Source organism: Zalophus californianus, chromosome 8 (assembly GCF_009762305.2).
Source record: "Zalophus californianus isolate mZalCal1 chromosome 8, mZalCal1.pri.v2, whole genome shotgun sequence".
Lineage (NCBI taxonomy): Eukaryota > Metazoa > Chordata > Mammalia > Carnivora > Otariidae > Zalophus > Zalophus californianus.
Window position 1 is genome coordinate 127,022,973 of NC_045602.1, and position 23,932 is coordinate 127,046,904.

Sequence of the window (23,932 nt, forward strand, 5' to 3'; positions counted from 1 at the left end):
TGCCAAGAGAAAACCTTAGATATAGTTTTGATGTAGAGATATTTACATCTATCAAGGCAAAATTAAACCACAAATCCAGAAGTAAAAAGAGATCATAAAGAACCACCACTGTGTGCTTTTACCTAGTACCTTTGAAGGTTTGTTGATATCCTCTTCAGAAAATCTTCTAAAATATGCCTCCTTATTCTTATGTCTTTTAATCTTAAGAAAACAGCGGTTACAGTAATTTGTTCTATCTTTTAATGGTTTTAATGGCTACTAGCTATGTCTCACCACACTATTTCAGTGGGAGAATGTTTTGAATTCCAGTCAGCTACCTGTAAGTTGAGAATAGCCTGAATAGTCCTGGCTAATTTGTTTTTTGTCTGAAACCTTTTAATTTGTTGCCATATGGGATATTTGTAGCTATTTGTCTTTCAACAGAGAGCAAATCTGAATCTTTGTTCTTGGTATTGATGGATTACCATTATTCCCTTTGTCAGTTGCTTGCTTTGTATTGCTTTTCATGCTCACATTAAACATGTGCATATGTGAGGTGTGATTATTACCAGATTTAACAGGTGATAGGCTTTTTAAAGGTGACAAAAGTTTACCTTTCAGTGAAATTGAGATTCTGCTCTCGAGTTTGATTCCAACAAAGCCCCATTGTCTTTTCATTATGTCATAGTAAATCAGCTGAAGGATTCAAACGTTCTGAGTTTTATTTTGATAGGCAGCTTGGAGCCACTATATTTGTTGGAGTGGGAATACCCAAGTGAAAAATGACATGTCAAAAAGAAGCAAAAATGCAAGCTCTCCTTGCATCTTCTCTGTATTTTAAGAAAGATTGTTGAGTTGGTGAAAAGTACAGCTAAGGGGATGGTAAAGAAAAGGAGAGCTGGAGTTGGAAAAGGAACCGGGAGAATGGTGGGTAGTAGCAGTAAAAAAGAAAGAGGAAGGAGTTTGTAATGAAAGAGTCTTGTACAATTTTTTTTAAGTTTATTTAAGAAAAAAAATTTGTTTATTTACTTATGTAAGTAAGTAATCTCTACACCCAGCATGAGGCTTGAACTCACAACCCCGAAATCAAGAGTTGCATGCTCTTCTGACTGATCCAGCCAGGCGCCCCTTATATAAGTTTTTTTTTTTTTAATAATGGTTTATAAGCTTACAGTGTAGAAAGTGGAGACAGAAAAGAGAACAGGAGTAGAGTGCAGTGTGTAAAACAGTGTAGTAGAAGTGTGAAAAGTGCATCAGGATAAAGAAGGAAAAACTTTCTCTAATTGGGAGAGTTTGAATGGTTTCATCAGAGGTGACAATTGAACTTAATCTTGAAGGATGAGTAGGAGTATTCTAGATACTAGGAGATTTAAAAAGGAACGACTTAAAAACAAACAGGAAATAATTCAGTGATCATCCTTTGTCAGAATCTCTTTTATTTTTTTTTTATAGAAAGAGAGAAAGCACATGAGATGGGGGGAGGGTCAGAGGGAGAAGCAGATTCCCTGCTGAGCAGGGAGGCCGATGCGGGACTCGTTCCAGGGACTCTAGGATCATGACCTGAGCCGAAGGCAGTCGCATAACCAGCTGAGCCACCCAGGCACCCTGTCAGAATCTCTTTTAGCATAGGTCATTTGGGAGGCTGCTGCTGGTGGTAGTGACCATGCTGAGGATGAAGTATGGACTGATGGTATGTTTAGAATGAAAGTCAGGTGTGGAGGGATTCAGTGCATTAAATTGTAGGATCCAGTGTTACCTTTAAAATAAGGAATTACCTAGCTAGTTAGTATGCTGTCAGGAGAGAGTAATTTGATTTAGATGGAAGTGGCTTGCTTAACTCCCTCTGCACAGTGTGTATTTGTGAACTTCAACTCGGTTGCTTCTGTAGAGGTTGTGAAGTCTCTTGGCAACAAGCTTCTAGTTGCAACTAACACCTGCTTTGGCTAATTGGTATGGCCAGTTCTGGTAGCAGAGCCTCTGGGGAGTTTGTGTTTGAATTCAGCTTCATCAGGTTTAAACTGGAACATAAATGTGACTCCAAAGAGTCAGCCTGTTGATTGAGAATGAAAAGGCAAGACATACAAAGGGAGAAGAGAGAATGAAACCTGTGGATAAAATAGCTGTTAATTTACATTTGGATCCTTTTTAGCTTAATTTTTATATTAAAAATAGGATGTTTTACTCTATTGTTCTCTGCTAGCCCCTTTTCAAGTGTGCTGGCATTATAAACTAAAGAAGTCTAAGGAGAAGAATGACCAGGACCTAAGGATATACCATTTTTGGCATATGTCTGCACCAAGGTAGTTTATTGTAGACACTGCTCATCTGCTTTTTCTCTTAAAAAAAAAAAAAACAAAACTGTAGGCTGGTGGTTTCCTATCACCTGTGTTCCCATGACACTTTATGCAGTGCCTTCATTTTAACACTTACCAAATTATGTTATAATTGTTTATGCTCTCTTCTGCTAACTTGAGAGTTGTAGCAATGTATGGTGTCATTCATCTCTCTTTCCTGGACCTAAAATGGTTCTGGGCATGCAAATGTTTGAGCTGAAATAGAATTAAATTGAAAAATGGATTGCATTAGGTGGTTTATACTTGATCCTACTAAATAGACATAACAGATTATCAGCAACAAAACAAGAGGATATTGCCAGTTAGTTTTTATTTGAAACTTTCTCTCTCATTTCTGTCCTTGTCTCCTTTCAGCTCTTACCCTGTTTACCAGGGTTGAATTAAAACATAAAAGTAGGGGCGCCTGGGTGACTTGGTTGGGTGTCTGCCTTTGGCTCAGGTCATGATCCCAGGGTCCTGGGATCGAGCCCTGCATCGGGAAGCCTGCTTCTCCCTCTCCCACTCCCCCTGCTTGTGTTCCCTCTCTCGCTGTGTGTCTCACTGTCAAATAAATAAATAAAATCTTAAAAAAAAAAAAAGTAAAACATAAAATAGGAGATAATCACTGGAAGAGGCATCTAGTTGATGAGGAAGCTTTCATAGTGGTTCCATGTTTACCCCGCCCTGGCTACCCACCATGGTCTCTTAAACACACACAGGTTATACTTCCCTCAGTTCTTCAGTCTTTTCCTCTATGGTGCTGGTTCTCTTGGAGCTGTACCATAGATTGAAATAAAACCTTTAATTTGATATTTTAGAAATATAATTTTGTAGGATTAACACTTTAACTAGTGGTGACTAAACTAAATTGTCTTGAGTAAGAGTGTCAATTTGGAACTTGAATTTTGGGTAGTGCTTTTATATATGAATGTCTCATAATTTTTCCCAGTGGTAATTTTTTTTTTCCTAATTGGATTGAGCAGTCTCTGCTTTTACATAGAGCTTCAAGTGGTTTTCAGTAAATCATTTCAAATCCACAGTTGTTGTTTGAAAATTTTCCTCAAGTTACTGTGATTCTCAGGACATACCAGAAACACTCCCTAATTAGCATTATTTAATCATACCTTGTATAAGTCAGCCAAACAAGCCTGACAAATTACTAGTGGGATAGTCAAAGTTTTTGGCCCCAGCATTTAATCTTAGAAAACCCAAGACTAAAAAGACTTGACACACTTTTTCAGGGTATAGTTCATGCATTTCTGATTTTAAGTTTTCTTCTTGCTGTGTTAGCCAGTGACTGTTACTCATCTCAAGTGGAAGTAAGGATCATGGTTAATATGAGACCACCTCAGAGGGCAGTTTATCTGGTGATTTGTAGAGTAGTGGTTAGTTTTTAGGGGCTTGAGGGGAATAGCAGCATTAGTACCTGCTGGGTTTGAGTGGCTCCTGGCCTCTGTCCCTGGTACTCTGCATACCCCCAAACCCTGAGTGTTCAACTGCTCTGTGTTCTTACTGATGAGTTGAGAAATTTTCTGGTTAACTGGTTGGAAGTGGTGTGATTTAAAAGTACAAATGGTTTATTTTTGATGAGGGATAAAATGCCCAAGGAACATTGGATACATATTTTGTTGGTTATAAGGTTCTGAGTCCCAGTTCTGCCATCTGGTATCTGTGTGTGATACAGTGAAAAGTTACTTAGCTATTTCCTTATCTATAAAATGGGAATAGTAATACAGACTTTGGAGAGTCATTGTGAGAAATTACACAGAACATGTGGTATGCCCAGCACTGTACCGCCACAAAAGTTATCCCCTTCCCTTATTAATTTAGGAAAAGTAAAATATTTTATTTATTTATTTTATCTTATTTTATTTTTAGATTTTATGTATTTATTTGACCGAGAGAGACACACAGCGAGGGAGGGAACACAAGCAGGGGGAGTGGGAGAGGGAGAAGCAGGCTTCCTGTGGAGCAGGGAGCCCGATGTGGGGCTTGATCCCAGGACCCTGGGATCATGGTCTGAGCCGAAGGCAGAAGCCACCCAGGTGCCCCAAAAGTAAAATATTTTAGTTGGGCTCTGTGCCATCTGAGATTTACTGAGTAACCTATCTCGTCTCCGTTTTGGATTTTGGCATCGCATGCCCCCCCGCCCCCCCCCCCCCCCCCCACTATGGGCATTAGCATTGTTGATTGGTATTTTTTCCTTTTGGACAGGAGTACTTCCTGTATCCTTGTCCATCTGGCTAGTTTGTCATACACAATCAGTATTTTTTTCTCCTATATTAACTGCAGATAACCCAAACGAAAGCTAGTTGATGCTGTTCAGTCATATACCAACATTTTCATGACTTTTGAGCTGGCAGGTATGATTCTTTTCTGCTTTTTAGCCAGAATTAGTTTAGGAATGTTCATTTTTTAGCAGTTTAACTTCTATTCTGAGCATGTCTAAGCTTAAACATGTACCATAGCTTGTTGTGTATAGAAAGGCTGTAGTATTTATATAAGGAATTCTAATCAATTCCTGTTAAGATTTTTTTTGTTTTAAATCCGATTTTTCCAAATAATAAAGCAGTAGGTAACATTAGATTTTGATAGCATTGAAAGTTATTCTAAATTGCTACTATCTATATTTGAAGTAAATTGCATAGACTATCTTGCTTAAATGTAATCTTAGCTTAAAGTGTGCGTTGTCGTATCAGTATATTGAAGTAGATAGCACAGAACTCTTTAGTAGAAACATTTTAGAAAAGGAAAAAAAATGTAAAACGGCTCAAGGATCTAGATGGCTGAGTTCACATGGAAAGACTGAATACATTTTGGGCCCTTGGATTCTGATTCAATGAGAAGTTCTCCACTCTAGTCCTTTTCTTTCTTTCTCTCTCTTTTTAAAAAAATATTTATTTATTTGAGAGATAGAGTGAACATGAGCAGGGGCTAGGGGTAGAGGGAGAGGGAGAAGCAGGCTCCCCACTGAGCAGGGAGCCTTACTGGGGCTTGATCCCAGGACCCTGAGATCATGACCCGAGGCAAAGGCACATTCTTACCCAGCTGAGACACCTAAGTTCTCCTCTAGTCTTTTTTTATACTGTGGTGTCATGGGCTTGAAAAAACTGTGATTGGATTGTATTCTACCTGGAAGTGTAGTTGAGGTGTATCTCTAGTTTCATAATCACTTGGGGGACGTCTCTTCTTTTGCAATTTCTCCCCTCCCACCCTGATTATTGACTACTGACTGAAAATGGTCTAGATTTAGGTGTGTATGCTAGGCATTTGCCTTTCATACCTTAAAAAATAATTTACCAAGCTAGATAATATATCCTCTCAGGTGGATGTAGTTTGAGTCCATTTCTGCCAGTGAGAAGCAGGCAGCAGACCTGGCAAATAAAACAAATGCTATTTACAATTTTTATGTTTATAACAAAGATTAATACCAAATAAACAGAAAACTATAAAGTATGTCATAGTCATTTATGCTCAGGAATAATTGTATTAGTTATTGTATATACTGAAACTTATTTTTTGGGCAGAAATACAGTTTTCATTTTCATGTTGAACATTTTCTTTATCCTAATGAAATTTAGGAGATGCATTTGCTGCATTTTGAAGTTTTTTTGTTGTTGTATGGTATTCTATCATTCATTCTTGGAAGTCCTGTGGTCTTCCAGGTGTTGTGCAATAAATGTGACGTGGTGTCAAGGTTCATATCTGAGTAACAACTAGGCAAGAAATTGGCAAACCTGTTCTTCAAAAAAAGAAAAAAAAAGAATGATACCTTCATGGTTTTACATTAGAATTTTGTGTTAGTACATTTGTGGATAATTACCTTTGTTACTAGAGATCAGAGGATTCTGTAAAAGAGTAAATTTGGTAGCACATAGACTACACAGTCATATGCACATTATAGCTTGTTGTTATGCCAGATCAAGAGAGTCACATATGTATATATGGACACATTTGACATATTTATATTTCTCTACATGCACATAAAAATTGATGTAACGTGAATGACTTGTATGCCTTTCTGGTTTAGACTGTAATTGTGATTGATTTCTTTCATACTAAGAGATTGTCATGGTGTTTTCATTCTCTACTGAGGTAATTTATGCCTTTAAAACTCATTTTGGTGACATCCTATATCAAGTGTAGAAGTGAAAAATTTAAAAAGTTTGAACTATTATATAGATTAGAATGAAGGGAATTCTAAAGTATGACTTAATAAGTTGAATGTTCCATTTATTCAGTATTTATTCAAGACATTTATTGACCACTTATTAAATGCTAGGCACCTTAAACTGTACTGGAGATTCAGCTTAATATTTAATAGCAAAGTAAGATGAAGTAATACTGAGACTCTGGAATAAATTATGTCTTTCAAATTAAAGAAATGCTATTTGTTCACCAAATAGTTTGCCATTCAGTTTTGGGGATTCAGCTTATGTTTGATATCAAAGTAAGGAAAGAATATCCAGGATGTGGAATAGATTATATTTTTATTTTATTTTGTTTTATTTTTTAAAGATTTTATTTTATTTATTTGACAGAGACACAGCCAGAGAGGGAACACAAGCAGGGGGAGTGGGAGAGGGAGAAGCAGGCCTCCCACTGAGCAGGGAGCCTGATGCAGGGCTTGATCCCAGGACCCTGGGACCATGACCTGAGCCGAAGGCAGACACCTAGTGACTGAGCCACCCGGGCGCCCCTGTTTTTTTTTTTTTTTTTTTTTTTAAGATTTTATTTATTTGACAGAGACACAGTGAGAGAGGGAACACAAGCAGGGGGAGCAGGAGAGGGAGAAGCAGGCTTCCCGTGGAGCAGGGAGCCCGATGCGGGGCTCAATCCCAGGACCCTGGGATCATTACCTGAGGCGAAGGCAGACACTTAATGACTGAGCCACCCAGGCGCCCCTAGATTATATTTTTAAAGTAAAGAAATATTATTCACTGGATGGTTTGCCACTCAGTTTAAAAATAACTTTGTGAATGAAACAAATATAAAACCAGGTGTGTATTGAGACATAGCTAAAATTATTTTTCTGTACTTTTAAGGACTCTTTTTACATATGAAAATTGGAAATCAAAACTGAACATACTTTAAAACTTTTTTATTTGGAAATAATTTTAAACTTAAAAGTTGCAAGAAAAAGAACAGTACAAAGAATTAAACAATTTTTCTTCTACCAAGATTCACCCTTGTCAGTCAGTATCTTGCTGCCCTCCTTTCTCCTCTCTTCTTCCTCTCCCTCTTCTTTGCTTCTCTTTCTGTTCCTTTTTTCACTCCGTCACTTAAAATGTGTATAAATCGCATCCCTCCACCACTAGAGGGTCATTTGCATATATAATGGTCCATTTACTGTAAATATTAAGAATAGGGATAGCCTCTTAAACACGTACAGAACTCAAATTTCACATTGATAAAATATTATCGTCCATATTCTAATTTTGTCAATTGATCTATTAATGTCCTTTATAGCACCTCCCCATCCAGGACAGAATCCAGTGTGGGATCAAATATCACATTTGTCATTTCTTTTTAGCTTTCTTTAATCTGGAATATTTATAGATTTTGTCTTTTATGACATTGTCATTTTTGAAGAATACAGTATTTCTGGCATTGTGGGATCTGGGTATGCTTCAAAATCATAATATTGACCCACTATTTTTTTTTTTTAAAGATCTATTTTAGAGAGAGGAAGAGAGTGTGCGTGCCCATGCAGGCCCAGGGGCAGAGGGAGAGGGAGAGACTCCCAAGCAGACTCCCTGCTGAATGCAGAGCCCACATGGGGCTCCATCTCACAACCCTGAGATCATGACCTGAGCTGAAATCGAGAGTCTGCCGCTCGACCCACTGACCCACCTAGGCACCCCATATTGAGCCACTATAAATCAAAGATATGTTAAGTTCTTTTCTCTCCTTTTCTTGGAAACATCTCAGCTTTTCAGCTTTTATATTTTACTACCAAAATTACAGGTAGAATGAATTTTGTTGGTATTTAATTCATACCTACAGCATATGTAAAGGTGATGTCATAATCTAGAGCTCTTGGTTAACATGTGGTTCTGATTTTTAAAAAGCTACATATTTTAAGTTTCATTGATTTTGAATTTTTGTCTCCTTGCCTGGTATTATTGTGCCACCTAGTGGAAATTTATATCCTTCACTACATGTCTAAAAATCTAGATGGACTGCAAGATGCATTTTAACATACTAAGAAAAAAGTAGTTTGGAAAGTTTGAACTTCTTGATGGACTTGGAATTCTTTAGAACAATGATTGTCTTACTAAACAAGCGTTTAGGACAAATAAAGTTCTTAGTAAGTGAAGGCTTAGTAGAGGTCTTAAAATTATGAGCTACTGAATGTTAAAACCTGTTATTGTTTCAACAAGAAACACCCTACATTTATTTTCTTTATCATTGAAATCTTAACCAAAACATATTATATTTCCATCAGTTAATATTAAGATAATTCTTGCTATGTGGATCTTGTCAAAAGCCCTTCTTCCCCCCTGAACTTTTTATTGTGTACGTCTTCTCTCCAGGCCTAACACAGTGGAGTTTATGTGTTATTTACAAATTCCAGGTTTATTTTGAACTCACAGAAGAACAACACGGTGGGTAACAAATACTAATGAATTGGTTTAAAGGAGAACCATGTGGTACCTTGAAAATAGCCTGAAAACAATTTAGACTTTTATCATTTGAAGACTCCTAACCAAATGACAAGATAAGCTCTAATTTGTGCTTTCTTGGGTAAAAATAAAATGTAAGGTTTCCCCCTCCCAAAGATTTTATTTTTGGGTTATCTCCACACCCAATGTTGGGGCTCAAACTCAACCTCGAGATCAAGAGTCACCTTCTCTACTGACTGAGCCAGTCAGGTGCCCCAGGATTTCATCACGTGGAGAGTTGGCAGTCTCTTTTTCTTGTTATTAAATATGAAGAAGATGCCTTCCTTATCCTTTGTAGTATTTAACATACACATTTTTAGTAGGATTGGAGAAACATTTTAGTCTTGGAGTTGGGCGTTCTGCATGATTAAACTGGAATGTGAACTCTTGACGTTATCTTCAGAATACAAATTTATAATAAAGAATATTAAGAATTATCTAGCCATGGGGATGCCTGGGTGGCTCAGTCGATTAGGTGTCTGCCTTTGGCTCAGGTCATGATCTCAGGGTCCTGGGATTGATCCCTGTGGGCTCCCTGCTCAGTGAGGCGTTTGCTTGTCCCTCTCCCTCTGCGGCTCCCCCTGCTTTTGCTCTCTCTCTCAAATAAATAAATAAAATCTTATTTAAAAAAAAAGATTATCTAACCATGTAGGGAGTGTAGTTCTGAATTACAAAATTAAGCCACTCAAGCATACAGCAGCTTTATAGAGTCATGGATATTTTATAATATTTTCATCTTATCATTATTCTTTCTTAGTTGCTGATGTATAGTCACGATGAGCGGATTAGGAGAAAACTCCTTGGATCCACTGGCCCCTGATTCACGAAAACGCAAATTGCCATGTGATACTCCAGGACAAGGGTAGGCAGTGTATTTCCAGATGCTTCACCAAAGGCTTCTCCCCCTACCGTTACATCTTTGCTTGAAGATAGCATTCAGCTTTCTGTTATTTATATTCTCTGGTTAGATTTTTTTTTTTGTCTTTGCTTAAATAATATGATTTCGCTTTGTAGTAAGTAGTGTGGCATAGTGATCAGATGGACATCCTTATGATGCAGTAGAAATTTTGTTGCTGATTCAGATAGAAGCAAGAATCTTACACTAACACCTTTGATACGGTATCAAGCATTTCTCAGTGGAGGTAGTAGGAGTTAGGAATAGATAATTAAGATTATCCCAAGTAAGACTCTTTGAATTCCTGTAAGAAAATGTTGTACGTTGGTATTTTGGCATTTGTGGGGTTTCATCATTCTTTTCCTGAATGAAGTTCGAAGTTTAAAAAATAGAAATCAGATGCTTCATTTTATGCAGTGATACTCTAGCCTTTTTAGTATTTGCCAAGGTCAATATGACTTGAGTTTTAATGTGATTGTTGCAGAGTAAAAAAATGACCTGGAAGCCATAAAACCTTGTCATTAATAAGTAGCTAACACTGTTTTCCTTGTTATTTGGTGTTTTACTCTCTCTATGAGGTAAAGACTATGTATCCTCATTTTCTGGATGATGAAACTGAGACTAAGTCTGCCCAAGGCCACCAGGCTAACAAAGAGGTGGACTTGAATTTAGGTTTGCCTGAATTTCTACTGTATTGTACTACTTCTCCAAGACAAGGTTTTGATGGTTTCTATTGGCTGAATTTAATTTGTTTTGATATGAAGGTACTGGTGTTGTATAGAGACTGGTTCTGCTTGCTGCTCTTTTGTGGTAGGTATACTCATGACCTCCTCCTTCTCTCTCAGTTTTACCTGCAGTGGTGAAAAGTGGAGACGGGAGCAGGAGAGTAAATATATTGAAGAATTGGCTGAACTGATATCTGCTAATCTTAGTGATATTGACAATTTCAATGTCAAACCAGATAAATGTGCAATTTTAAAGGAAACAGTAAGACAGATACGTCAAATAAAAGAGCAAGGTAATACAAAGTAAGAAAAACACTCAAGTCTTTTCAGGAGGAACTTGTTAACTGTGTTTACATTTGTCTTTTTGCTTCCTTGTTGCTCATGGATGGACTACTGCTAATTGAACCTAGCCTGTGTGGGACTGGACAGATGAGTTGACCAACTTTACTCTTTGAGAAACAGTTAATCGAGAAGTAGATAGAGGCTTGTTTTCTCACCCTGTCACGTGTTAGCTTCCTTCCAGGAAGCCATGGATAGTACATGTAGTAGTGAAGGAAACTTGAGGGCATCTTCTGCCCTCCTGGGTAAATCCTAAGTTTTAACATTTAAAAATTATAGCATTGTTTTCTTATCAGGAAATGTAATATATGCGCATGTGTATGCCCGTGTGTGTCTTTGTTCTGGGCACTGTGTGAAGGTGAATTTGATCTGTAACTGATACACATGCTATTTGTAGTACTTCCTTGTGTCTTTTCAGGAAAAGCTATTTCTAATGATGATGATGTTCAGAAAGCTGATGTGTCCTCTACAGGACAGGGAGTTATTGATAAAGACTCCTTAGGGCCACTTTTACTTCAGGCAAGTATATTATACTTTTGAGGAATTTTTAAGACTTAAAAATAACACTTTTGTTTCCTTAAATAGGTTTGATTCACCTGTAGTACCTATAGCATGTTTCTCTTACTTTAATGTAGGATTTGGGAGCAGGGAGACTCTTCATAAAGTGCACCTGTTAACTTTTCTTTGTTGTTTCAACTAGTTTACTCCAACTACTTTTTAGTTGATCAACTTAGTTCTTTGTAAATTTTCATTAGGGAGTAGTGTAGTGCCTATAGCTTGACTTGGTATCAAGTGGAAAAACAAAGTGCTAAGGATGATCTTATTTTTTAAAGCTCCTTTCAAGATGTAATTTTTCAAAAATTAGACAGTGATTCAGATTTTATGTTGACTGTGGTTATCTTTTTTCCCCAGGTCTTTTTATTTTTTATAAAACCCTATAGTAATCGTGCTAATGTTAATAGAAATGGTAGCTGATAATTGTTGTGGTTAAATCAACAGTTTTAAAAATTTCTGTTTAGTATTAAGTCTGGTGTCTTAGTAGGCTAAGCCTGCCATAACAAAATGTCACAGATTGGGTGGCTTAAACAACAGAAATTTCTTTCTTTTTTAAGAGCGAGAGAGCAGGGGAGGGGCAGAGGGCGAGGAAGAGAGAATCTTAAGCAGGTGTGGATCCTGATGCGGTGCTCGATCTTACGACCCTGAGATCATGACCTGAGCTGAAATCAAGAGTTGGACACTTGACTGAGCCTCCCAGGCACTCCCAGAAATTTATTTCTTAAAGTTCTGGAGGCTGGAAGTCCAAGATCAAGTGTTGGCAGGCTTGGTTTCTCCTGAGACCTTTTTCCTTGGCTTGTAGATGGTTGCCTTTTCCGTATGTCTTCACATGATCTTTCTCTGTGTATATGCATCCTTAGTGTCTCTTTCCTTATATATGAACGTCAGTCCTATTGGATTAGAGCCCTATTCTTATGAGGGTTAGGGCTTCAGCATGTGAATTTTGGTGGGGATACAGTTCAGTCCATAATAGCCAATATTAACATATCCCACTTTAGGCATTGGATGGTTTCCTGTTTGTGGTGAATCGTGATGGAAACATTGTATTTGTGTCAGAAAATGTCACACAGTATCTGCAATATAAGCAAGAGGACCTGGTTAACACAAGTGTCTACAATATCTTGCATGAAGAAGACAGAAAGGATTTCCTTAAAAACTTACCGAAATCTACAGGTAGTCTTTTAATGTGTATTTTCTAAATAAGTTAAAAAAACTTATCTTCTTGACCATTTCTTAGAAAATTGTACATTTTGGGAGGTAAAGTGATCAGCCTTGTGCAGAAAGGCAGGTGGTTAATAGCAAAACTTTCAAAAACGACCTCGGTGAATTCAGAATTTGGTGCACATTTCATGGGGCCAAAATATACAGTGAATTACAAAATGGTGAGCTTTCTGTTGAAATGGAGGTTATTCCAATATTATATATATTGCCACTGTGAAATGTCTGTGTAGAAATTACTATGGAAAACATAGTAATGAGAAAATACAGCTTAAATTCTTGATGATAGTCACAGATGGAGTTGCCAGCTTTTTAAAAACTTTTTTCCTTTTGTTTTCCAAAGTTAATGGAGTTTCCTGGACAAATGAGACCCAGAGACAAAAAAGCCATACATTTAATTGCCGTATGCTGATGAAAACACCGCATGATATTCTGGAAGACATAAACACTGGTCCTGAAATGCGCCAGAGATACGAAACAATGCAGTGCTTTGCCCTTTCTCAGCCTCGAGCCATGATGGAGGAAGGGGAAGGTAAGATTGGCCACATGTTTGAGATATCTGCCAAACAGTGGACAGATTTGTAGTTCTGTGATTTCCATTGTTGTATTCATTTACTGAATTCCACATCCTTAGTTGCCTGTTGAATAGACTTGTCCAAAAGTTAAGTATAATCCTTACCTGGTTAAATTTTTATTGTAGATTTGCAATCCTGTATGATCTGTGTAGCACGCCGCATTACTACAGGAGAAAGAGCATTTCCCTCAAACCCTGAGAGCTTTATTACTAGACATGATCTTTCAGGTAAAGACTTGGTGTATGTGTGTGTGTATACATTTTGTTCATTGGAGAGTTTTATAAAAGTTTACTATTTCTTTCTTTCTTTTTTTTTTTTTAAAGATTTATTTATTTATTTTGAGAGAGTGAGAATGAGAGAGAGAGTACATGAGAGGGGGGAGGGTTAGAGGGAGAAGCAGGCTCTTCGCTGGGCAGGGAGCCCGATGCGGGACTCGATCCCGGGACTCCAGGATCATGACCTGAGCTGAAGGCAGTCGCTTAACCGACTGAGCCACCCAGGCGCCCAAAAGTTTACTATTTCTATGACCTGCACTATCATGTAAGTGCCTACACCCACTGTCATGAATGCTTTGCATGGATTATTTATGTTTCTTATGCAACTCTAAGATTCACTAAGACCCCTGGCATTTGTGTTGGGTATATTTGACATTTAAAATCCCTCAAATAAATAAAAAATAAATGTAGAGGCACCTGGCTTTCTCTCCAAATAGGATTTCATGTCAGAAGTTAATATTTCTTTCTCTTAACTTTAAACCCATTTTTCATAAATAAGTTTTCAAAAATACAGGTAATTTAATGAGAATTACTGGGAGTAATTCTTAATATCAACATGAATTTGAGTTTTGTTTTTTTTTAAGATTTTACTTTTGAGAGAGAGGGAGAGTATAAGCAGCCCCGGGGAGCAGCAGAGGGAGAGGGAGAAGCAGGTTCCCCGTTGAGCAGGGAGCCCGACGTGGAGCTTGATCCCAGAACCCTGGGATCATGACCTGAGCCAAAGGCAGATGCTTAACTAAGCCACCCAGGTGTCCCGAGTTTCAGTCTTGGTCTGCCCTTTTTTGACTATGGGAATAAAGAATTAAAGCCAGTGTAAGTGTTAAAGCACACTGATGAAGTTAAATGTGGTGGCAGTATTATCTCTATTTACCTTCAGGGTTACTCTTGGTATCATCTAACCCTGAATGGTGATGCCAACGTTTGTCTTCTAGGCACCATCTCTAGGCACCGTCTCTGAGATGAGGAACTAGGGCTGGTGACAGATGGGTTGGGTTACTTGTCCAAGATCCTGGCTAATAAGAAAGAATTTGCTGCTGGATCTGCCTGATGTTGAAGTCTGTACTGTTTTGTTTTGTGTCTACCATGTGGACCTGCAATAAATAATTTGATAAAATGGAGTAGGTTTAAATAAACATCTAACATACTCTAGCTATTATGTGTGTACGTATGTGTGTATGTGTGTATATGTTATCTACACATAACGTACATAACAATATTTTACTGTTTAAAAAAAAGCTATTTTTGTAGTTATCAGTCATTTTATGCAGGCTCAGTTTCCTGTCTTGAGGCTGCTTGAGATTAATTTTCACAGACGAAACAATAGCAAAAATGTTCTTTGTATTCTTAGTCTTTTTACACTGATAGAGAAAAATTTTTTCCAATATGAAATAATATTTATTTACTTACCTTGAGATCGTCAAACCTGGTAACAGGAATTTTTACCTTCTAAAGTGGTTCTTTCTCTGTATCTATTATGATTTGGCAGGTTAAAGAACAATACTTCACATTTTGTAATAGAAAATGCTAAATAGAACAAAAAAGGAAAATACTAAATAGAACATCTTTAGAACATCTTTATTCAAGTAGTTTAGTGACTAGAACCTTTAAAATGATCTCATTAATGTTTTCTTTTATTATAAAAGCAATACATACACATTATAAAAGTTAGAAATTAGCAAGCAGGAAAAATCAAATAGTTCATCACATATTTTCCAGTTGCTACCTGTTCTTTCATAGGAGGTTTGTTGCACTGAGAGCAGTACTGTTTTTGGAGAGGTTTTATTCTCTGTCCCTGAGGTAAACTTTTTCTGAGCATCTATTTTGTGTTTGTCATCTGGCTCTTGGAGCTAAGCTCAGGGGAGGTGCTTGAGGACAGAACATCCTTATTCTGGGCGCAGCACATAAACATTTACTCTTTCCTGGAATGCATTTGTCCCTCCTTTGTAGGGTTGTTCCCCCCGCCCTCCCATCATTAAGGTGTGTGCGTGTGTGTGTGTGTGTGTGTGTGTTTTAATATGTCATTAAAGGTCTGAATTTTAAACAGATTCTTAGACTGGGGCCTCTGTTTGTCAGCTCATCTGCCATTAGTGCCTTTGTCATCCCCAGTAGCATTTTTAGAACTCTGTTTTACCATGTGAAGCTGTATGAGTTTTCCCAATCCAAACTTGCTTTTCTTCAACGTTTTAACTTTTTTGACAAGCACCATGGAGAGGACAAATAGATGAGGAGAGATATAGAAAAGGCTTTCGAATCTGTTTGGAATCAAATTATTGACTACTTCTTTTAAGTCATTTGTCTGTACCTCTTGGGTCAGGATTTCTATCACCTTCCTGATTTGGGGGACCCTGTTGGTGCTGAGCATAAAAGGTCATCTGGATCTGGGTATTGCATTTTTTTAGTAAGGCCTTTGCAGAACAGACAAAAACAACCATTGATAGTCTTGACAGCAACATGAGCTTTCAATCATAATCTGACATTTTGTGACGAGGGAGCATAATTTGTTGTGGATATCCATGTCCCGAATGTTGATCACACAGTTTTTGCCCAGGGCATCCTCAGTAATTATTTTGAATTTTTAAAATGTGACTTCAATATTCTGCAGATCAGCAGGGCTCACTTCAAAAGCACAACTCTTTAGGCCATCAGAGGCAATTTTGGTCCCTTTGACAAAGTTCTTACGAATAATGTTTTTGGATTATTCTTTATATGGAGCATAGCTGGTGCTTTCTCCTCATCCCACTCTTTCTTTGACAGTGGGTCAACTACTTTCTTCTTGGCTCCTTTTTAAAAAAATATTTTAAAATTTATTACTGTTATTATTATTACTATTTAGAGAGAGAGAATCTTTTTTTTTTTTTTTAAAGGAATTTTTTGGGAAGATTTTATTTATTTATTTGACTGAGAGAGAGAGCACAAGCAGGGGGAGCAGCAGGCAGAGGGAGAAGGAGAAGCAGGCTCTCTGCTGAGCAGGGAGCCCGATGTGGGGCTTGATCCCAGGACCTTGGGATTATGACCTGAGCCGAAGGCAGCCGCTTAACCGACTGAGCCACCCAGGTGCCCATAGAGAGAGAGAATCTTAAGCAGGCTCCACACCCAGCGTAGAGCCTAGCACTAGGCTTGATCTCATGACCCTGAGATCATGACCTGAGCCAAAATCAAGTTGGATGCTTAACTGACTGAGCCACCCAGGGGCCTCTCTTTTTGGCTAGTTTTTGCATTTCCCTGGTGTACTGCTCAGAAAGTGTGAAAAGGCATAGCTGTCCATTTTTTAAGGACCATCTTCATGAAACCTTGAAACCTATGAAATTCATAGCATTTTCTTTTGAAGATTTCATTCATTTATTTGACAGAGAGAGAGAGAGACAGAGAGGGAACACAAGCAGGGCGAGTGGGAGAGGGAGAAGCAGGCTTCCTGCTGAGCAGGGAGCCCAATGTGGGGCTTGATCCCAGGACCCTGGGATCATGACCTGAGCTGAAGGCAGACGCCCAATGACTGAGCCACCCAGGTGCCCCTTCATAGCATTTTTGAGTTGTATAAATTGTATAGTCAAATACACTAGAGACAACTAGTTAAGCAAATGTTAAGCAAAAGTCAGAAACTTCCAGAATTGTAGAAATGAATATTTGGTTAACAGTCCTGATTTAGATTTTAAGTGTCCAAAAATGCAGTCACTTCTCAGATGGAAAGAATTGTTCGTGCTAGCTGTGTAGGCAGGTATTTTCATAGTCTTCAGATGTCAAATGTCTTCAGATGAACAATTTTAGTGGTAGGTGTTGTTTTTTCCTTTAAGTGAAAATGAACGTAAGGTTATCTGGACACGTCATATTCTGTACATTCAGAAAGTGAAAGGAGTTTTGTGATACTCTTACGTTTTGTACAGTAGAACATTTAACGTAAGAGTGTCTTGTAGGACTATGTCCTTAAAAAGAAAAGTTCTGGATATAGCAGAGAAAGTGGAGAAAAGATTTAGTGTCTTTATTTTATTCTTCAGCACTATGCCATTCATGTGCAACCAGTAAATACTTGTGGGTTGGATTTAAATCTTTATTTTCTGTTTAATAGGAAAAGTTGTCAATATAGATACAAATTCACTGAGATCCTCCATGAGACCCGGCTTTGAAGATATAATCCGAAGGTGTATCCAGAGATTTTTTAGTCTTAATGATGGTCAGTCATGGTCCCAGAAACGTCACTATCAAGAAGGTAAAGAATTTTGAGTTTGATTCTTGGTCTTGTTACTGTGTTTGTGTACCATAAAGGATTAAGTATATACGTGGCTGCTTTTGTGTGTGGGTAGGAAAGTGATTCTTGAGCAGTCTTCGTTTCGCGTGCTTATAATTTTGGTGCAGGTCCATTCTTTTCACTGGATTTTGAAAATGTGGCCCTTGAAGTACATTTCCTTTCTCTCCTCTCTTATATGTATCTATTTAGTCAATTGTAGTCACTAGTGATGGCATATTTTCCCCAACAGCTTATATCCATGGCCATGCAGAAACCCCAGTGTATCGATTCTCATTGGCTGATGGAACCATAGTGACAGCACAAACCAAAAGCAAACTCTTCCGAAATCCTGTCACAAATGATCGGCATGGCTTTGTCTCAACCCACTTTCTTCAGAGGTAATGATAGATTACTGGGTCTCCTCACATTAAATGCAGCAGTGTTCTCAAGGTGCTTTAGTATTAATTTAAAAAGGTTTAACGAGAAAAAGCAGAGACATTGGATTTGCTGAAGTGAGTTTAGATTCCTGGATTGTTGCACTTATTTTACTTATTTATTTTTTAAAGATGTTATTTATTATTTAACAGAGACACAGCGTGAGAGGGAACACAAGCAGGGGGAGTGGGAGGGAGAAGCAGGCTTTCCACTGAGCAGGGAGCCTGATGCGGGGCTTGATCCCAGGACCCTGAGATCATGACCTGAGCCAAAGGCAGACACTTAACGACTGAGCCACCCAGGCGCCCCTTATTTTACTTATTTTATTTTATTTTTTTTAAAGATTTTATTTATTTGAGAGAGAGAGAATGAGAGAGAGCACGAGAGGGAAGAGGGTCAGAGGGAGAAGCGGACTCCCTGCTGAGCAGGGAGCCCAATGTAGGACTCGATCCCGGGACTCCAGGATCATGACCTGAGCCGAAGGCAGTCGCTTAACCAACTGAGCCACCCAGGCACCCTATTTTACTTATTTTAATGTGCTGCCAAAGCGAGCATATATTTTTAAGATTATATTATTATGTGAAAATGAAGGTTTGTTCATTAAATAATTACTTCCTAGGAAAGCTGGGGAATGGGAAGGTTAGTGGATAAAAGAGTGTAAAAAATCTGACTACTGCTGTTACCTTTCATTTCTGATGATATGTTTACGTTGCTTCTAGTGATTGAATTTGAAATTTAAAAGTAGACTTTAAGAAAAAAAGATACTATTGCTGTTGCTAATGGTAAATGCGCAGCACATGGAAGAGCAGAATATTCATGCGTTAATTATCTTGAGTAATTTGCACTTACCTCCAGGTTAGCCCCTCGAGGTGGGGCAACTGTAGTAAACTGTGCTGCGAGCCCAGCGACCATAGTTCTTGGCCCTTCATGGTGCTGTGCTTGTGGTCACTCATTTGGATTCTGTGGCATATTAAAAAATACGTTACTGGGTTCATAACTGATCAATATTTAGATTGGAATTGACACTAAGTATTGCCTAGGATAAACTCCTGGGCACTTATTTCATCATTTAAAAAAAAATGTGAGTGCTTTAATGCATGCCTGTAATATTTTAGTGAAAGTTTGTCCTCTTTCTTTGCAGGGAACAGAATGGGTATAGAGCAACCACGAATCCTGTTGGACCAGGCATTAGACCTCCAGCAGCTGGATGTAACAGTTCGGTAGGCGGCATGAGTATGTCGCCAAACCAAGGTTTACAGATGCTGAGCAACAGGACCTATGGCTTGGCTGACCCCAGCACCACAGGGCAGATGAGTGGGGCTAGGTACGGGGCCTCCAATCCCATAGCTTCAATGAACCCTGGGCCAGGCATGCAGTCACCATCTTCCTACCAGAACAACAACTATGGTCTCAACATGAGTAGCCCCCCACATGGGAGCCCTGGCCTTGGCTCCAACCAGCAGAACATCATGATTTCTCCTCGTAACCGTGGGAGTCCAAAGATGGCCTCACATCAGTTTTCTCCTGTTGCAGGTACTGGTGTAGGCATTTCCTTTTCTTTATGTCTTCTTCCTCAGTAATTCTTCTCTTCTTGCTCTGTTGTAATCCTTGTAAAGTTTGTTCATTTTATAAAAAACTCTGAAGAGTTCAGTGACATTTTTGTTACAGCATCCAGTAGTTAATTCTTTCCCTTATTTCTCTCCCAATCCAGGTGTGCACTCTCCCATGGGATCTTCTGGTAATACTGGGAGCCACAGCTTTTCTAGCAGCTCTCTGAGTGCACTTCAAGCTATCAGTGAGGGTGTGGGGACTTCTCTTTTATCCACTCTGTCTTCACCAGGCCCCAAATTGGATAACTCTCCCAATATGAGTATGAGCCAGCCAAATAAAGTGAACAGTCAGGATTCCAAGAGTCCCTTGGGCTTGTATTGTGACCAGAATCCAGTGGAGAGTTCAATGTGTCAGTCAAATAGCAGGGATCACCTCAGTGACAAAGAAAGTAAGGAGAGCACTGTTGAAGGGTCAGAGAATCAGAGGGGTCCTCTAGAAAGCAAGGGTCATAAAAAATTACTGCAGTTACTTACCTGTTCTTCTGATGACCGGGGCCATTCCTCCTTGACCAACTCCCCCCTGGATTCAAGTTGTAAAGACTCTTCCATTAGCGTCACCAGCCCCTCTGGGGTCTCTTCTTCCACCTCTGGAGGAGTGTCCTCCACATCGAATATGCATGGGTCACTGCTGCAGGAGAAGCACCGGATTCTGCACAAGTTGCTGCAGAATGGGAATTCACCTGCAGAAGTAGCCAAGATTACTGCAGAAGCCACTGGGAAAGACACCAGTAGTACGGCGTCTTGTGTGGAAGGAAATGTCAAGCAGGAGCAACTAAGTCCTAAGAAGAAGGAAAATAATGCACTTCTTAGATATCTGCTAGACAGGGATGATCCTAGTGATACACTCTCTAAAGAACTGCAGCCCAAAGTGGAAGGAGTGGACAGTAAAATGAGTCAGTGCAGCAGCTCCACCATTCCTAGCTCAAGTCAAGAGAAGGACTCTAAAATTAAGACAGAAACAAATGAAGAGGTAATTTGTTTTTCTCTATTCTAGCTTAGTCATTGTGTTTAATCATTGCATTTCTGTGTTAGAAAGACCATGTGTTATATGCAAAATCTTATCTTCTGTTTTAGGTTTATGTGATAGAAGTTACCCTTGAGCTGTCATTTCTGTATAATTTTTTGGGCATCAGTAAAGTGTATTTTTATTTATTTATTTTATTTTTAAAAGATTTTATTTATTTATTCGACAGAGAGAGAGACAGAGAGGGAACACAAGCAGGGGGAGTGGGAGAGGGAGAAGTAGGCTTCCCGCCGAGCAGGGAGCCCGATGCAGGGCTCGATCCCAGGACCCTGGGATCATGACCTGAGCTGAAGGCACACACTTAACCGACTGAGCCACTCAGGCGCCCCAGTAAAGTGTATTATGATGCAATTTGGAAATACCAGATGTGCGTGTTTTAAAATATGACTCTAACTCGAACCAGTTGGTAGCCAGTTTGAAAATTTTCAGGGGGGTTTTTATTGTTGGAATGAGCAGATTGGGTCTTTTAAAGGGATAGTAGAAAGAAACGGGGAAAAATTGTATTAAGTAACTGATTTTGATTTGTACCTAAAAACAAATTTCGTACTATATGTGATCTCATTCTGTATAAGGGTTTCCCATACTGCTTGAGGATCACTCTTCTGGGAGACTTCACCTGAGAAAATTAAAGTCTTGGGGGAAGTCTTACTGTTAGGATGTCTGTTTAATTTTGTTTAACCTAGTGCTCTCCAAACTGTGGACCAAGAACCGTTTTTAAAACATGCCTATGAATCTCTTACTGAACGTCAGCTTGTTGCCTTTATTATTAATCACACTTGTTTTCCGAAGGTAGGTGTAGAGGCAGACCTCTCTGTCAACTAATGATCCTGACATTAGCTGGAAAATATCCTACAGTTTGAGAATTAAAGTTCTAATGCAGATTAAAAAAATGCCCCTTCGAAAGCACTTCCAAACCCAGAGAATTTATTTCAGTACACTGGTCTAAGTCTCAAGGAAGAAGATTTGGGGGTAGGGGTCTTAAGAAGCCAGACTTTAAGTTGGACATTACTATTTTAGGTAACTATTGTATTTTACTTATTCCTATTTCATTTGTGTTCTTCTGATGAATATGTTTATACCTATGTATCTAGTAATGTTAATGAAAAAAAATTAATACAGGTTAATTAAAGAATTTTTTTTCCAGGGATCTGGAGACTTGGATAATCTAGATGCTATTCTTGGTGATCTGACTAGTTCTGACTTCTACAATAATTCCATATCCACAAATGGTAGTAATCTGGGAACCAAGCAACAGATGTTTCAAGGAACTCATTCTCTGGGTAAGAAAGAACTAGGTTTTATTCTTGCTGCCTTTTAAAAATTTCTGCACATTTGTATGTACAGTTACCCCTTGAACAACACTGGTTTGAACTGCATGTGTTCACTTACACACGTGGATTTTTTGGATAAATACAGTACTGTAAATGTATTTTCTTATGATTTAAAAACAACAACAACAACCCCCCAAAAACCCAAAACAAAAAACAAAACGCAGGGCTTGAACTCAAACCCTTGAGATCAAGACCTGAGCCGAGATCAAGAGTTGGACACCTAACTGACTGGGCCACGCAGACCCACCTCTCATGATTTTCTTGATTTCTCTAGTTTAACAATACAGTATATAACACATGTAACATACAAAATATGTGCTAACTGACTTATTGGTAAGTCTTTTGGTCAAAGTAGGCTATTAGTAGTTAAGTTTCTGGGGTCGGTAGTTACATGGACCATGTATTGGGAGCTCAGTGCTCCTAACCCTGTGGTGGTCACGGGTCAGCTGTACTCTTAGAATAAGATGGGAATCTGATTAGCATTTTTAGCTTCAAAATACATATCATGCCTCTCAGAGTTTGTTTTTTTTTTTTTTTTTTAATAATTCATAGTGCATATGTTTTAAAAAGTTTCCTGGACATTTTCCTGTTTCTTAAAATTTCCTATTTCTAAATATGCCAGTAATCATGGAACTTCTAGGAAAATGTTCATTTTTGGTTGCTCCAGATGAGTGGTAGCTACCAGAGCATATATTTTTGTTAGGCACAGAGACTTGAATTAAGCAGCTAAAACTGTAGATCGAAACTTCTCCTGTGACACTTGTGGAACCTTGTCATTTAGCTGTGAGTCTTTTCTTCTTTTAGTGTTTGTTGCTTCTCTCCCAGCCTCTCTTCCACAGCTGTGTGGTTTCCTCATTCATCAGTTTAAGAAGGGTATACTACAGGTATTGATTGAACAAGAAAAATTCACAGTTATCAGGAATGGTGGTTACTCACTTTCAGTGGCACTATTTCCTAAACTGAAATGAAATGGGTAGTCCAGTCAATCAGATAAATTGGAGAAAGAAAAAAGGGGGAAATACCATATTTCATTCCTTGTTTGATTAGAAGGCAACTTATCTAGTTACATTTAATTTTAAGTTTTAAACAGAATCCACTTAAGTACATATAGGGAAGAACCTCTAGGAGTTTGAACATTGATAACATTTTCAATATTAAGTGAAGCAGAGTATGAATGACCGTGTCAGGCTGTGGAACAGTACATCAGCCAACACTGGGACTCTTGTTTCTACTGTATTTGGAATATGAGGCTTTCTTCTTCTTCCTTTTTTTTTCTTCCATACTTAGTGTTTATTTTAGTAAGAAAGACGTTCTTGTGTGGGTGGTATTGGTATTCATGTACTGTGTTTGATTACTTAATGTACTGAATCATCAGGATTTTTATGTGTTGTGCATCTGTGTTTCAACAGGTCTGAGGAGTCCACAGTCTGTGCAGGCCATTCGTCCCCCATATAACCGAGCAGTGTCTCTAGATAGCCCTGTTTCTGTTGGCTCAAGTCCTCCAGTAAAGAATATCAGTGCTTTCCCCATGTTACCAAAGCAGCCCATGTTGAGTGGGAATCCAAGAATGATGGATAGTCAGGAAAATTATGGCTCAACTATGGGTATGTTATTTCTAATCAGTACTTATGATTAAAATTTTCTTTTGGGTAAAGCAAATTTAAAATACTTCAACCCATTTAAACAGTTGGGATTAAATAATAGGTTTTTGAATAACAGCATAATATTTCTTTCACGAGTTTCCTTAATTT

General features: G+C 38.4%; 1 protein-coding gene across 6 annotated transcripts in view; it reads left to right on the top strand.

Moving 5' to 3' along the window:
- Positions 1-23,932, top strand: part of NCOA3 (nuclear receptor coactivator 3) — a 140,733-nt gene that overhangs the window by 98,237 nt on the left and 18,564 nt on the right. For 5 of the 6 annotated variants that reach the window (XM_027623788.1, XM_027623791.2, XM_027623789.2 and 2 more), the window contains 12 exons: positions 9,735-9,839; positions 10,718-10,890; positions 11,355-11,455; positions 12,490-12,664; positions 13,053-13,241; positions 13,410-13,511; positions 17,623-17,763; positions 18,032-18,179; positions 19,358-19,749; positions 19,928-20,796; positions 21,995-22,130; positions 23,591-23,785. In XM_027623788.1, the coding sequence (XP_027479589.1) occupies positions 9,754-9,839; positions 10,718-10,890; positions 11,355-11,455; positions 12,490-12,664; positions 13,053-13,241; positions 13,410-13,511; positions 17,623-17,763; positions 18,032-18,179; positions 19,358-19,749; positions 19,928-20,796; positions 21,995-22,130; positions 23,591-23,785 (2,707 nt within the window). In that variant the 5' untranslated portion in view covers positions 9,735-9,753. Of the gene's footprint in view, positions 1-8,849; positions 8,921-9,734; positions 9,840-10,717; positions 10,891-11,354; positions 11,456-12,489; positions 12,665-13,052; positions 13,242-13,409; positions 13,512-17,622; positions 17,764-18,031; positions 18,180-19,357; positions 19,750-19,927; positions 20,797-21,994; positions 22,131-23,590; positions 23,786-23,932 lie in introns of those variants that run through there. The other variant, XM_027623793.2, reaches the window with a different exon arrangement.